Source organism: Ursus arctos, unplaced genomic scaffold (assembly GCF_023065955.2).
Source record: "Ursus arctos isolate Adak ecotype North America unplaced genomic scaffold, UrsArc2.0 scaffold_19, whole genome shotgun sequence".
NCBI classification, from domain to species: domain Eukaryota; kingdom Metazoa; phylum Chordata; class Mammalia; order Carnivora; family Ursidae; genus Ursus; species Ursus arctos.
In genome coordinates this window covers 57,039,378-57,053,173 of record NW_026622863.1, presented here as the reverse complement: position 1 = coordinate 57,053,173, position 13,796 = coordinate 57,039,378, and the positions used below count along the sequence as shown (strand labels likewise).

General features: G+C 51.5%; 1 protein-coding gene across 1 annotated transcript; it reads right to left on the bottom strand.

Moving 5' to 3' along the window:
• Positions 1 to 8,093: 8,093 nt before the first annotated feature.
• On the bottom strand, positions 8,094 to 13,200 carry KLK14 (kallikrein related peptidase 14). Its single transcript, XM_026488331.4, has 5 exons — positions 13,161 to 13,200; positions 12,158 to 12,329; positions 10,032 to 10,285; positions 9,319 to 9,455; positions 8,094 to 8,718 (listed from the first exon to the last, which is right to left on the bottom strand). The coding sequence occupies exons 1-5, from the start codon at positions 13,198 to 13,200 to the stop codon at positions 8,566 to 8,568; spliced, it is 756 nt and encodes a 251-aa protein (XP_026344116.2). The 3' UTR covers positions 8,094 to 8,565.
• Positions 13,201 to 13,796: the final 596 nt, after the last annotated feature.

Here is a 13,796-nt window from a genome sequence, read left to right as displayed (position 1 = left end):
CGATGGGGAAGAGGAAGGAGGAAGAGGTGGTGTTTGGGAATGGGTAGGTGCCTCCTGGAACTGTGACTGGGTGGGGCCGTGAATTAATCCTAGGGGGTGGAGGGGGTAGGATTAAGGATTAAGGAGGACAGAGGTGGGGTCAGAATTTGGAAGAAAGCCAGGGATGGAGATCAGATGAAGTTTGGAGAGAGAGAAATGGTATCATAATAAGGACGGGGCTTAAGATGGGCAGAGTGAGGGTTCACATCAAAATTGGCGTAGTCCATATTGGAGGAGTTTAAGTTTGGATACAGGGATCAAATCTAGTGTCAAAAGGTTGTTTTTTTTTTTTAAGGTAAGTTTTTAAAAAGGATCTAACCATGACTCTCATATATATATATATATGTCAAAGATTTTATTTTGATTTATTAATAAATGGTGGAGCTAGTAAGACATTACAAAGAACCACACAGGTAGAGGCAATAAGGAATGCTGAAATGAATTTATAAATAGATACAAAACGGGTTTATTCTACATGGGGGGGGAGGGGCCTTGATTGTACTTCCACCTGACAAAACTCATTTGCACAGTTATGGGCAAGACAGATTTGCGTTGCTATCAGCTGTCTATGATTTACAGAGTTGTAAAGTAGCTCAAAGACAATACTAGAAGCAGAGACCCCATAAAATCAGATAGCCCGTTTAATTTTCCATCAGAGACATCTGTTGGGTCCATCTGAAAGTCTTTCACATCTTTTCCCTACATTAGAAACAAAAGTTTGTGGAGAGGTTTAGGATGGGTCTGATGATAGCATTTGGAATGCAAGTGAGCTCGGGGAGGAGAAGAGACACGGGTGAGGATGGGGTGAGGAGTTGGTTTTGAGGATAGGATTGCGTTCCGGATGGGAAGGATCTGAGGATAAGAATGTTGATGGAGTCCTATTGGGTTGGGGTTGGAGAGGGAGCCAAGAATGAGGATTTGGATGGGAGGGATTGAAATATAGCTGAGCTGGTGTTGGGGGTTGATGGTAATAACGAGGACGAGATGTGAGGTTGAGTGTCTGTGTTGGGGTAGGGTTTTGGTGGAAGTGGGCTGGTTCATAGCTGTGGGCTCCTCTCAAGGTGACAGAGCATTGTCTTTCCCCACCTTGAAATTCCCCCCACCCCACAAGGCTGGTGGCCCCAGGGTGGGCACTGAATTCGCTCTTTTTGAGAAGTGTTGGGTTCAGGTTGGGTGGAGGGAAGATGCAGGAGGAGGGAGGATGCAGGTTAAGTGAGGTGACTGACAAGCTTGTGTGGGAAGTCAGGGTACCTGTGCCCTCTTGTGGCCCGGGTCCACACTTCCGGAAAAACCTTTCTTGCTTGGGAAGGGCTGGAACCTGGAGTGGGGGTGGCTGGCTTTGGTGTTTGCTTCCAGAGGAGTACCAGGTCAGTGCTGATATTAGCGTTTATGACTGGCCTGGACTTAGGTTGGCTGACTCACGTTGAAGTGAGGTCATGGGCCCACCGAGAGCTGGGTGCATTCCAACCCCTCACCTGATCAGTAAGGCAACTGGAGCTCAGGAAGGGCGGTGAGCCCCCAAAATCACGCAGCTAGACCAGATCCAGGTGTACTGTCTCATAGATCGGGGTCTTTCCCCCCACGGAGGGCAGAGCTGGAGAAAGGACTAGAAAAAGAGGCAGTGCCCCTAGTGGTTCAGAGCTGAGACTGTGGAGCTAGACTATTCAAGTGACATGGCCACTCTGTGCCTCAGTGTCCCCATTTGCAAAATGGTGCTATCAATAGCATAGGATCTCTCTGTCTGATCCAGGATGGTTAAATGAGTTAATTTTCAAGGTGCTTGGATGACAGCCTGACACACACCAAGGGCCACAAATGTGCTTGTTAAATAAGTAAAGCAGGAGATGGAGGTAGCCTGAGGTTTCCGGAGGCCCCACCCTAGCTTGGCTTCAAAATGGGGTTCTTTGTCAAGCAAGGACTGGAAGTTCTGGTTGGAAGTGCTGGCTGGGATGAGAAAGTTGGCCCCACACCCAGGCTCAGAGGAGAGGCCCCGATGCAAACGTGAAGGGAGGGGGAGACAGAAAGATACGAAGGGATAAATACACAGAGATAGAAAGACAGGGTGGGTGGGAGAGGGCAGAAGGAAGGCAGAGGGAGAGCGAGGCACGAAGACATGGAGATGGAGAGATGGAGAAGCCTGGGGAGAAACCGGCTTGTGCTCTTGGAGAGAAAGAGGCACACGGAGTGGAGACCCATGAATTCTTCTCTAGAGCTGGGTCCATGTTGGGAAGGATGTCACCCCAGTCACCATCTTTCCCGTGCAGCAACAGCAAACCACATTTCACCCATCAGAATAGCAAGGACTAGAAAGGTCAGTCTTGCCACCTACCTGCGTCTATGCCCACATCCTTTGCCTCCTCTCCTATTTCTATAGATGAACAGTCTGTGCCTCTGTCTAAGACAGACCCCTCCACTTGTGCCTGCTCTCCCGTCCCCTGTCACCTCCTTGGGGACACTGTTCCAGCCAGCACTCTGCGCTCGCTTGTCTGCATCCATTTTTGTTCTTCCCCAGTGAACAGTCCCATTACAATACGAATGTGCTGCAACGACTCCCATGTTCCATTAAAGGAATTAAAACAAAAACAAGGGGCACCTGGGGGGCTCAGTCGGTTAGGCGTCTGTCTGCCTTTGGCTCAGGTCATGATCCCAAGGTCCTGGGATCGAGTCCCGCATCGGGCTCCCTGCTCAGCGGGGCGTCTGCTTCTCCCTCTCCCTCTGCTCCCAACTCATGCTTAGTCTCTCTCTCTGTCAAATAAAATCTTAAAAAAAAGCAAAAACAAAAAATGAAACCTCTCAACCTTCAGGCTCTCCTTCAGCCCTTTTTTTTTTTTTTTGGCTCCATTCTTTTTCCCCATGACTACAATTCTTCTCTAAAAAGTTGGCAACACTCACTGTCTGCAGCTCCTGTCCTGTTCTCTTTTGAGCCCTCTCCATGCTTTCTCCCCCACTACCAGCCGGACCCCTGTCGAGGGGACCAGTAACATCCATGTTGCTGAATCCATCTTACTTGAGTTATCAGGAGCGTTTAACAAGTGGATCACTCCCTGTTCCTTCAGAGAGGTTTTTCCTCGGCTTCTGGGACTCTTCACCCTCCTGGTCTTCCTCATAGCTCAGTGGCTGTTCCTCACCCACGTCGGGTGCTGCTTTCTCCTGTCCTGTCTCTACATGGCGGAGCACCGCAGGGCTCGACACTTGGTCCTCTCCTCCGTCTACACTCACTCCCTCGGTGATCTCATGGTTTTAAATACCATCTACATTCCGATGACTCCCAAATTTAAGTCTCCAGCCAGACCTTGCTCCGGAACTCTCAGCCTGACGTACAACTGCTTGCTTCCCATCTGCACGTCCAAAGCCAAGCGGGCTCCTCTTGCAATCTTGACCTTCTCCATCGGCGGTCTCTCCATCCTTGCAGTCCTCAGAAGTGAAAACCTTCGTCTCTCCTTTGGATTCCTTCTCTCACATCACTCCTCCGTCTTATTACCAAACCCTATCAGCTCTGCCTGCAAAATAGATCCCAAATCTGACCATTTCTCAACACCCTCCATCTTTGCCACCTGGCCCCTCCCAGCCACCGTCATCTCCCACCTGGATTCTTGCAAATTTCCTATCTGGCCTTCCCGTTTCTGGCCTGTCCACCTATACCCTACTTTTGACACAGCAGTCAGAGTGACCTTTTAAGAGAATGTGAGTCAGGGCAGGTCAGTCCTCCTCTCAAAACCCCACAGTGCCTCCCATATCACTCGGAATGAATGTCCCATTTCCCGATGGTGGCCTACAAGGCTCTGGACATCATCGACCGTGTCCTCTTGCCCCCCTTCTCATGCCAGGCTCACTCTCAGAGCCTCGTCCAAGCCAGATGTCTGCGTCATTTCTTCTCTACTTGTCCTCCTCTCTCTGGAGATTTCCTTGACCACTAGAGTTGGGAATTCCCAGGACAGGTTCAGCGGATCGCTAGAAGGACTCACAGAACCCAGAGAAGCTTCTCTGCGTGTCTGCCTCTCGTTTCACGGTGAGTTCCCTGGGGGCAGAGATGCTTGTCTGTTTTGTTCTATAACAGTACTCAGTGTACAATAAAATCCAGTGACTGGATGAATATTCAAAAAATATTGAATAAAGATGAATAGTCAATAAAATTCAGTGAATATTCACATTTGTCACATGCAGATCTGACTTACATTTCCAGAATGAACGGTAAGCGTTGCTGAGGGTGTGGGAAGATAGGAATCCTTATCTAGACAAAAACCTGCCAGTTCTTGGTGCAATTGATTAAGAGTAGGCCTTTTGGTCCAATGGTCCCACTTCTGTGAATATTCCAGAGAAGTCTCCTATAGGCACGTAAGGGGCATGCCACCAAATAATCATTACACTATGGCTTGGGTAGTGGAGGGAACCTAGTTGTCCATCATTAAAGAACTGGGTCGTTAGGGGCACCTGGGTGGCTCAATCGGTTAAGCGTCTGCCTTCAGCTCAGGTCATGATCCCAGGGTCCTGGGATCGAGCCCCGCGTCCTGGGATCGAGCCCCGCGTCTGGCTTCCTGCTCAGCGGGGAGCCTGTTTCTCCCTCTCCCTCTGCCTGCTGCTCCCCCTGCTTGTGCTTTCTCTCTGTCAACTAAATAAATTAAAAAAAAAATCTTTAAAAAAAAAGAACTGGGTCGTTAAATGTGGTGGATGTGAGGTGAGGTGAGGTGGTGCTTCTCAAACTTTGATATGCATTGTGTCCCTGAGGATCCTATTAAAATGCAGATTCTGGTTGGTTTGGCCTGGGGGGGTGGGGCCCAAGACTCTGACGTCTACTAAGTTCCAGGTACTTCCAATGCCGCTGTTCCCTAGACCACACTTTGAGAACCAAGGGTGTAGACCAGAGTAGTGCTTGCCAATTGAACTTTGGACGATGGTGGAAATATTCCATTCATCTACACTGTCCAAAATGGCAGCCACTAGCCACATACAGTTATTGAGCTCTGGGAATGTGGCGAGAGCAGCTAAGGAATGGAATCTCAACATGTCTTTAATTATCTAATTTTAATTTAAAAATTAAAGGACCACGTGTGGCTAGTGGCTACCATATTGGACAGCACAGATGGACAACACTCTGTAGCAGGGAGAAGCAATAAACTAAATGAGCAAACAGCAACATGGAGAGATTGCTAACACAGTGTTTGGTGGAATAAGATCATTTATTTTATACCACGACCTTGCGGCTCCTGGCTGACTCAGTCGGTCGAGCATGTGACTCTTTTTTTTAAGATTTTATTTATTTATTTGACAGAGAGCACAAGTAGGCAGAGTGGCAGACAGAGACAGAGGGAGAAGTAGGCTCCCTGCAGAGCAGGGAGCCCGATGTGGGGCTCGATCCCAGGACCCTGGGATCATGACCTGAGCCGAAGGTAGACGCTTAACCGACTGAGCCCCCCAGGCGCCCCAAGCATGTGACTCTTGATCTTGGGGTTGTGAGTTCAAGCCCCATGGTGGGTGTTGAGCCAACTTAAAAAAAATACCTCAACCTGACTGCTCACCGACACCCACCTTCTACGTACCTTGTGTCATCACACTTAAGATGCTGGTGATTGTATTTGCACTATTAAGTTGCATATCTCAGAGACAGAGAAAGAAGCTGTCCATTAAATGATGATATAATGCTAAGACACCGTTGGTTGTAAGATGTGTCCTGATTTCAGAATTGTGAAAAGTGCGAAGGAATGTGCATCTGAGAAGCAATAAAAGGGGTGCTCAACCATCACAGTGGGGAGTATAGTTGGGAAATCAGGTTAAAGTAATCTTTGATCGAAACGGCTTTTATTTTGCTTTATATTTATTTCGCTTTATAGGACACAGGCTAAGAATCACAGCATGGGCTGTATCTCCATCTCACTGGGGGCCCGAATCTACCCCAGGACATAGCTACTCTTGTCCCCTTTCCTCCACAGAGCTTGTATGGCTGCTACGTGGGAGAGCCAAGGTGTGTCTGCATCACCTGGACGGAAGGGGCAGACTCCATGTCTCAACAGCTCTTTGGAACTGCCGTAACCACGAGGATCCCAGACCCACCATCTGAGAACTCTCGGGTCCCGTGCTGCCCCCCGCAAGAGAGCAAGTGAACCCTGGTGAGACCACACTGCCTTCTCCTCCAGCTGAGCTCTGTAGGATCGCGGCACAGAACCACGGGGAGACAGATGCTAGGATCATCGGGTCATTCCTAGGCAGGCCAGTCCTGTGCCGTGCTGGTAAGGATTTAACAAAAAAAAACTTTTGCCAATTTCTGTGTGGAAATACTCCTGCTTGGGCTGATATCAACCTCCCAGTGCGATGTCAGTGGGCACAGGGTTGGAAGAGCTCACAGTTATAGGGGCGCCTGGGTGGCTCAGTCATTAAGCATCTGCCTTAGGCTCAAGTCATGATCTCAGGGTCTTGGGATCGAGCCCCGCATCGAGCCATGCATCGGGCTCCCTGCTCAGCAGGAAGCCTGCTTCTCCCTCTCCCACTCCCCCTGCTTGTGTTCCCTCTCACTGTGTCTCTCTCTGCCAAATAAATAAAAATCTTTAAAAAAAAAAAAGCTCACAGTTATAGACATAATGCAACAAACAAACATAACTTCGAAGCATAACTATTAGTGAAAATAATTAGGAATTAAGGAATGTCGAGTATATATTGACCTTCTTTTTAATATTCATTATTTAATTATAAGTTTATGTAATTTAATTTTTAATAATGGTTGTGTCTGCCACCTGGCTTTCCAAATTCCTAAAAATTGGCCAGCTGGCTCTTACGGGCTGGTACGAGCTGGTTCTAACACACACTGGTCTTGTGACCTGACTCAAGTTTATTGACCTTTTACTCTTAGGGGGTCTCTACTTTACTTTTTATTTTTTTTAAAGTTTTATTTTTATTTTTATTTATTTATTTTTTAAAGATTTTATTTATTTATTTGACAGAGAGAGAGACAGCCAGCGAGAGACGGAACACAAGTAGGGGGAGTGGGAGAGGAAAAAGCAGGCTCCCAGCGGAGCAGGGAGCCCGATGCAGGACTCGATCCCACGACGCTGGGATCACACCCTGAGCTGAAGGCAGACGCTTAACGACTGAGCCACCCAGGCGCCCCCATAAAGTTTTATTTTTAAGTAGTCTCTACACCCAGTATGGGACTTGAACCTACACCCCCAGATCAAGAGTTGCACGCTCCACCCACCGAGCCAGCCAGGCGCCCCTCTACTTTACTCTTAAATTATGTTTGTTGTTTCTTGTCTGTCACCTCTTGCTGGAGTCTAAGCTCTGTGAGGGGAAGCATTTAGATTTATCTGGCTTGTTCACAGCTCAACTTGCATCACCTAGAACAGTGCCCACTGCACTTTAAGTGCCCAGTAAACAGTCTTTGAGGAATGAAAGTAAGAAAGAGAACGAGATTCGAGATTCGAGATTCGGAACACAATGGCTTCATGTAAATGAGAAGCAACAGCTTATGACGAGGCATGTTTTGCAAGGATGCACCGTATTCAAGGCCGCTTGGGTTGGTGCCTGTGGGGAGGGAGGGGACTGGAGCCAGGGATGACAGATGGAATAAAGAAATAAAATGAGAGCAGGTCTCTGCCAGGACTTGAACGCCAGAGGGTGATTAACTCAACTCTCCTCACCTGAGATCAGATTAGGAAAAAGAGGACCTTTTCATTTGCATAGAGTTTTCCAGGAAACAAAGGGAGTCTTTGCCCTCCCTGCCCGGACCTCGGCAGTCCCTGCTCACAGGACCGGAGCCGGAGCCGAGGCTCAGGGAGGGCAGTCTTGCTCGGGGTCAGGCTCCAAGGCTGGGTGTTTCCTTCCACCACACCGCACGCCCGTGGCTGGGGAGTGCCCCCGGGGAGCAACAGGCACCTCGTTCTGCCACTTGTCAAGAGTGCGGTTCCTGAACGGGCACGATGAAGCCGCTCTTGGCATATCCCTGCGATGAATTCAATGACAGACGAATGAAATTTAGGATTCTTCGATTTTTATTACTATTTATCTGGTTTTTATTTTTATTTGATTTATTTATTTTTAAAGATTTTAGTTCTTTGACAGGGAGAGAGAGCACAAGCAGGGGGAGCGGCAGAGGGAGGGAGAAGCAGACTCCCTGCTGAGCAGGGAGCCCCATGTGGGGCTCCAACCCAGGACCCTGGGATCATGACCTGAGCCAAAGGCAGACGCTTAACTGACTGAGCCACCCAGGCCCCCCCCATTTATCTGGTTTTTAGAGACACTAAGAGTTTCGAAAAATGTCTTCTTTGGGGTTTGGTGCCAGTTTTGTGCTTTCTTGCTCCTGTTCCTGTACCTAAGGGGCCCTGAATAATGATGTTGTGGGGTTGTGGAGAGAAATCCTGAAAGAACGTCTCTGGGAAAGGAAGAGTCCTGGGCCAGGGGTCTGGATCAAGAGGCTGGGGCCCAGGACTCCTGGGTCTGAGGGAGGAGGGGGCTGGGGGCTGGGACTCCTGGGTCTTGAGCGCAGAGAGCAAGGTCTGGGCAAGCAAGGGGGCAGCTGGTGTTCAGTTAAACCAGCAATCACTTGCTCTGTATGGTTTTCTGGATCCATGTTTGGTACTTGCACAGGTTGGTGTAGACTCCGGGATAGCCGGGCAGGGCACAGCGCTCCATCCCCCAGGACACAAGTCCCTGGAGCTGTCCTTTGCACACCAAGGGTCCCCCGGAGTCACCCTGAAGGGGAGAGGCCGAGATAGAGATACCCATGAACAGATGGTCAGAGTCATGGGTGTGGAAAACCCAAGAGGCAGAAATGGGGAAGGAGGTGGGCTGAGACCCCCGGCAGGGCTCCGAAGATATCAGCCCGAAGAGTTGGGGTCAGTGACTTCCCTCTTCCCTGGTTCCTGCTGTCTCTGCCTCTTGCGGCTCACTGCGCCCCCCCTGCGTATGCCTCTTTATCTCCCCGTCTCTGGAGTCACCTCTCAGGGATGGAGTGAGGTCTCTGGAGCCCCTGAGCACAGATTTCCCAGCGCCCATATGTGGTAACAGCAGCTAGAGCAGCGATGAGAGCTAAGTGCAGGCACCGCTCTGCACTCTTTCCGTGGACTACTGTCTCGTTCCACCACCTGCCCTAAGAGGGGCTGCCCCACCTGACACGTGAGTCCACTTAGCCACAGAGGGATTAGGTCCGTTATCCGAGGGTGGACAGCTAGAAGGCAGCCCCGCTGTTACAATCTCTCTCAGTCTCTGCAGATTTTCCTGCTCCTGAGATTCTTTGATACCCCAGTCCCAGCCGCAAACAGCCCCCCTCCTCTGGCTGTCCCTGGGCCTCACCTGACAGGAGTCCTTCCCACCTTGGGGGACACCGGCACAGACCATGCCAGCGGTGATGGCTTGGGAATAAGCCTGCCGACACTCCTGATCCGAGGAGATGTTGATGTTCACACATTGCAGGGAGTTGGGGTACCTGACTGGGGGGCACAGAAGGGGTACAAGCGGGGGTCTACCTTCCAGCAGGATCAGGAGTCTGGGGACCCACCTCCTCCTCCCTTAGACCCAGGAGTCCAGGCCCCCAGCCCCTCCTCCCTCAGACCCAGGAGTCCCAGCCCCCAGCCCCCTCCTCCCTCAGACCCAGGAGTCCCAGCCCCCAGCCCCCTCCTCCCTCAGACCCAGGAGTCCCAGCCCCCAGCCCCCTCCTCCCTCAGACCTAGGAGTCCCAGCCCCCAGCCCCCTCCTCCCTCAGACCCAGGAGTCCCAGCCCCCAGCCCCCTCCTCCCTCAGACCCAGGAGTCCAGGCCCCCAGCCCCTCCTCCCTCAGACCCAGGAGTCCCAGCCCCCAGCCCCCTCCTCCCTCAGACCCAGGAGTCCAGGCCCCCAGCCCCTCCTCCCTCACACCCAGGAGTCCAGGCCCCCAGCCCCTCCTCCCTCAGACCCAGGAGTCCAGGCCCCCAGTCTCTCCTCCCTCACACCCAGGAGTCCAGGCCCCCAGCCCCTCCTCCCTCAGACCCAGGAGTCTAGACCCTCAGCCCTTCCTTCCCAGTACTCACCAATGGGGCTCGATGTGGTGCCCCAGCCCGACACGCGGCAGGGAGTCCCTGGGCTGGCACAGGAACTGGCTATGGCGATGGGCCTCACTGCCCCCCCCAGGCGAGCGGGCCGCTCCAGCTGCAGCAGCATCAGGTCATTATCGTGGGTCCGGGGGCTGTACTGGGGGTGTGGCACCTGGCGAACCACGCGCAGCACCTGCTGGGTGGCCTCCCAGTTCCTCAGGTTGTGCTTGCCCAGGGCTACGTGAAGGACCCTGGCCCATGACCCCCAAAAGTAGCACTGCTCAGGGTCTGCCCTGGAGACCCCTCCGCACCCTCTGGCCCTGTTGCCTTCCCTGGTGCTGAATTGTCCACAAGCCTGAACTGCTTATGGAGTATTCGATGGACCCCTGCGCTCCTTCCCACGGCCTGGGCATTCTCTCTTAGGCCAATCCCACCATCCACCCTTCCTCTCTTGAGCTGTGCTCTGGTCTCTGGCTTGGGTGTAAGATGATAGTTGGGAGCTCTTGGCTCAGTGCTGGGTTCTAGGCTCTGCATTCCAAGCGGGAATTTGGGCTATGGTTCTAGGCTCTAAATAAGAATTGATATCCCAGAGTAGGCTCCAGGGAGGCTCCATTCTGGTTCCAGCCTGGCCCCTGGGTTCTAGATATTTTGAACTTTTGAGTCTAAGCTAGGATCCGGGCTCTCTAGATGAGTCTGGATCGTGGCATACTTTCTAGATATGGGTGCGAGCTTCTGTGTTAGGATAGGCTGGGGGTTCTAGGCTCTGCATTAGGGTTTGAGTCTGGGCTCTAGATGTTGATTTGAGCTTTTAGTCTTCGGGTAGTCGCAATTCTATGTGGCGCAATGGATTCTGGACATTGATACGAGCTTCAGTTTCTACACTGAGTTCTGGGTTCTTGCTTAAGTTCTGGTTTATGACCCGGGTTTTAGACAATGGTTTGAGCTCTGTGTTTGAGCTTAGGGTCCTAAATGTCGGTCTGAGTTCTTGATTCTTGGCTAGGCTCTGTTTCAAATTGAATTGCAGTTATGGTCTGGGCTCTTGTTGCTGGACTCTGGTCCAAGCCCTTGACCTTAGGTTGAGCTCTGAGTTCTAGATGGAGCTTCAGGTTCTGGCTTGGATCCAAGTTTCTAGATGTTTTGCATTCTGAGCTTTGCATTCTAGACCCTGGGCTGAGTTTTGGGCTCTCGGTTCTATATCGAACTTTAGTTTATGAGATTAGATCTGGTTTATAAGCACTGGGTGGGCTCTGGTCTTGGATCTGGGTTCTAGGTTGAGGTCTAGACTCTTGGAGGGGCTCTGAGTTCTGTATGGGGTTTCAGATTATGGTCTGCATTCTGGGATTTAGACACTGGGTTCCAGGCTGCTAAAAAAGGAGCTATAGACTAGACTCTGAATTAAACATTGCATCGAGAATAGGTTCTGGTTCTGTCTATCCTATGCTCTGAGCTGTACGTTCTGGCTGTAAGTAGGGTTCTGGATTTATGGCTGGACTGCAGGTCTGAACTAGACTTTGAATTTAAGTTCTGAAAGGAGTCCTGAATTTCTGAATGTAGACTATGGCCTAAACTGAATCACCAATCTGGAATGGGCTCCTAATCTTAGTCTCTTTGTAGAGCTTGGCCTCTAGATAGATCTCCAGATTGTGTTAGGTTCTAGGTTTTGTGTGGGACTCTAAGCTGGCATATGGGTTCTAAGCTGTCAATCTGCTTTCAGAATCTAAACTGAGGGGCGCCTGGGTGGCTCTTTTGGTTGCGCGTCAGACTCTTGATTTTGCCTGGGGTTGTGATCTCAGGGTCGTGGGATCGAGCCCCGCGTTGGGCTCTGCTCTCAGCTCGGAGTCTGCTGTAGATGGTCTCTCCCTCGGCCCCTCCCCCTGCTCAAGCTTGCTTTCTAAATAAATAAATAAAATCTTAAAAAAAAAAAGAATCTAAACTGAGTTCAAGGTTTATGGCTGGATTCCATATTCCAAGCTGCGTCGGTGATTCTAGGCTCTTATCTAGACCCCAAACCAGGACCAGCTACCACATTAGGTTCAACACAAGGCTTCAGGTTCTTAGCTGAGCTCTGGAGCTCTAGACTCTGGAATTCGCTTGGCGCAAGAGTCGGGGAAGAGGTTACTCACGGGCGTGCGCAGTGAGCGGCAGTGATGGCCCACCGGCCTGACAGCAGGGCCCCTCCGCAGAGGAAACGACGAAAGGGACCTGCCAGTAGGGCCGCCTGCCATGGCTGGGAGTTCTGGATGCATGTGTAACCACCAATTATCTTGTTCTCATCCCCTTGGCTCTGTGCCATGGCTAGGAACAGGCAGAGGTGGGGTGGGGAAAGCAGATGAACAAATGCCCTCCACCCCTCAACTCTCTAGGACGTCTGGGACCCACAAATCCCCTTTCTTTACCTAACCCCTAAACCACCCACCTCTATCTGCCCCACATAGTATGAGACATGCCCAGTGTTGCCCCTATTATTGCCCCAACACAACAGGGAGTTTTCTGACAACCTCTCCATCACCTCCATAGTGTATCACTTGATCCCACGGCCACTTCATCCGGGGCTCTGACATAGCTACTACCCTGGACTTTACTCTCCCATGAATAGTTTCTATCATCACTTCTCACAACACACCACAGTTCCCCCCATTAATCCTTCTCCAACACATTCAAGGAGCTCCCTGTCCTTTTTCCAACCTTCCCACTCATACAGCCCCCCAGGACCCACTATCTCACCCCACACCCACTCCATCTGCCAATCCACACCCCTCCCCGTGAGCCCACCCCTACCCCCCTACCATCACCCCTGCCCCCCATCATCGCCAACAACATGCTGTCTTTCCGTTACTTCTGCAGCCCTCCTTTTAAATAAAACCCAGACAGGACTGGACACTTCTCCACAATTCCTCATTCAGTCCTCCCCATCTCCTTCAACTCCTGTACCCTGATATCTCCTGATACCTCCACAACTCAGGACCCAGGCCCCCTCCTAAGGGCTCCTCAGCCACGACCCCCAAAACCACACCCATCCTTCTCACCAGGTCACCCATGAGCACACTGGGTCCCTGGAAACCCTCCCCATCTCTTCTCAGCATCTCCAGGGGACTGTCCATACCCCGGACCCCACTGCTGTCTTACCTAGAGCCATGATCTTGAGTGCTATCAGCAGGAGGAACATTCTGGGGGCTGGGGGTCAGGTTCTGGCAAATGCAGAGAGAAAGTGAGAGAGAAGCAGGCTGCAAGAGACCCAGAATTTGAGGGACAGAGACAGAGAGGGCCTTACACAGAGACCAAGGCCCTTAGAGACATGGATGTGCCTCTGGGTGTGGAGGATGTGGGGCTCGTGTCTTGCCTCCCTGTCATTCCATGGAGGCCTTTTATCCCTGTTCTGGGCAACTGGCCCTGCCCCCCGCCCTTCTCCTGCCTTTTTTTTTTATAGCCCAGGTCCCATTCCAGGGCTCCCTGGTCCTATCTCCTCCCTCCCCTCTCTGGCCAGAGAAGCAGCGCCACATTAATGAGAACCCGCCCAGTGAAGGTGTTTAATTTGGGAGGAACCCAGGGAGGGGGGACCCCAGGGCAGGGTGGACAGGGTGGGGGGCTCAGGGGAAGGTGCTGGGAGGGGTGGGGGGGCAGAGACACAGAGAAGGCTGGGAAATGAAAGAGAAGTCACTATGAAGGTGGAAGCTGGAGATAGGGTCAGAGAAACACAGGCCAGAGAGACAAGAGTCAGAGACAGAGAGACCAGGGAAAGATGGGGAAGGGGAAGGAAGACGA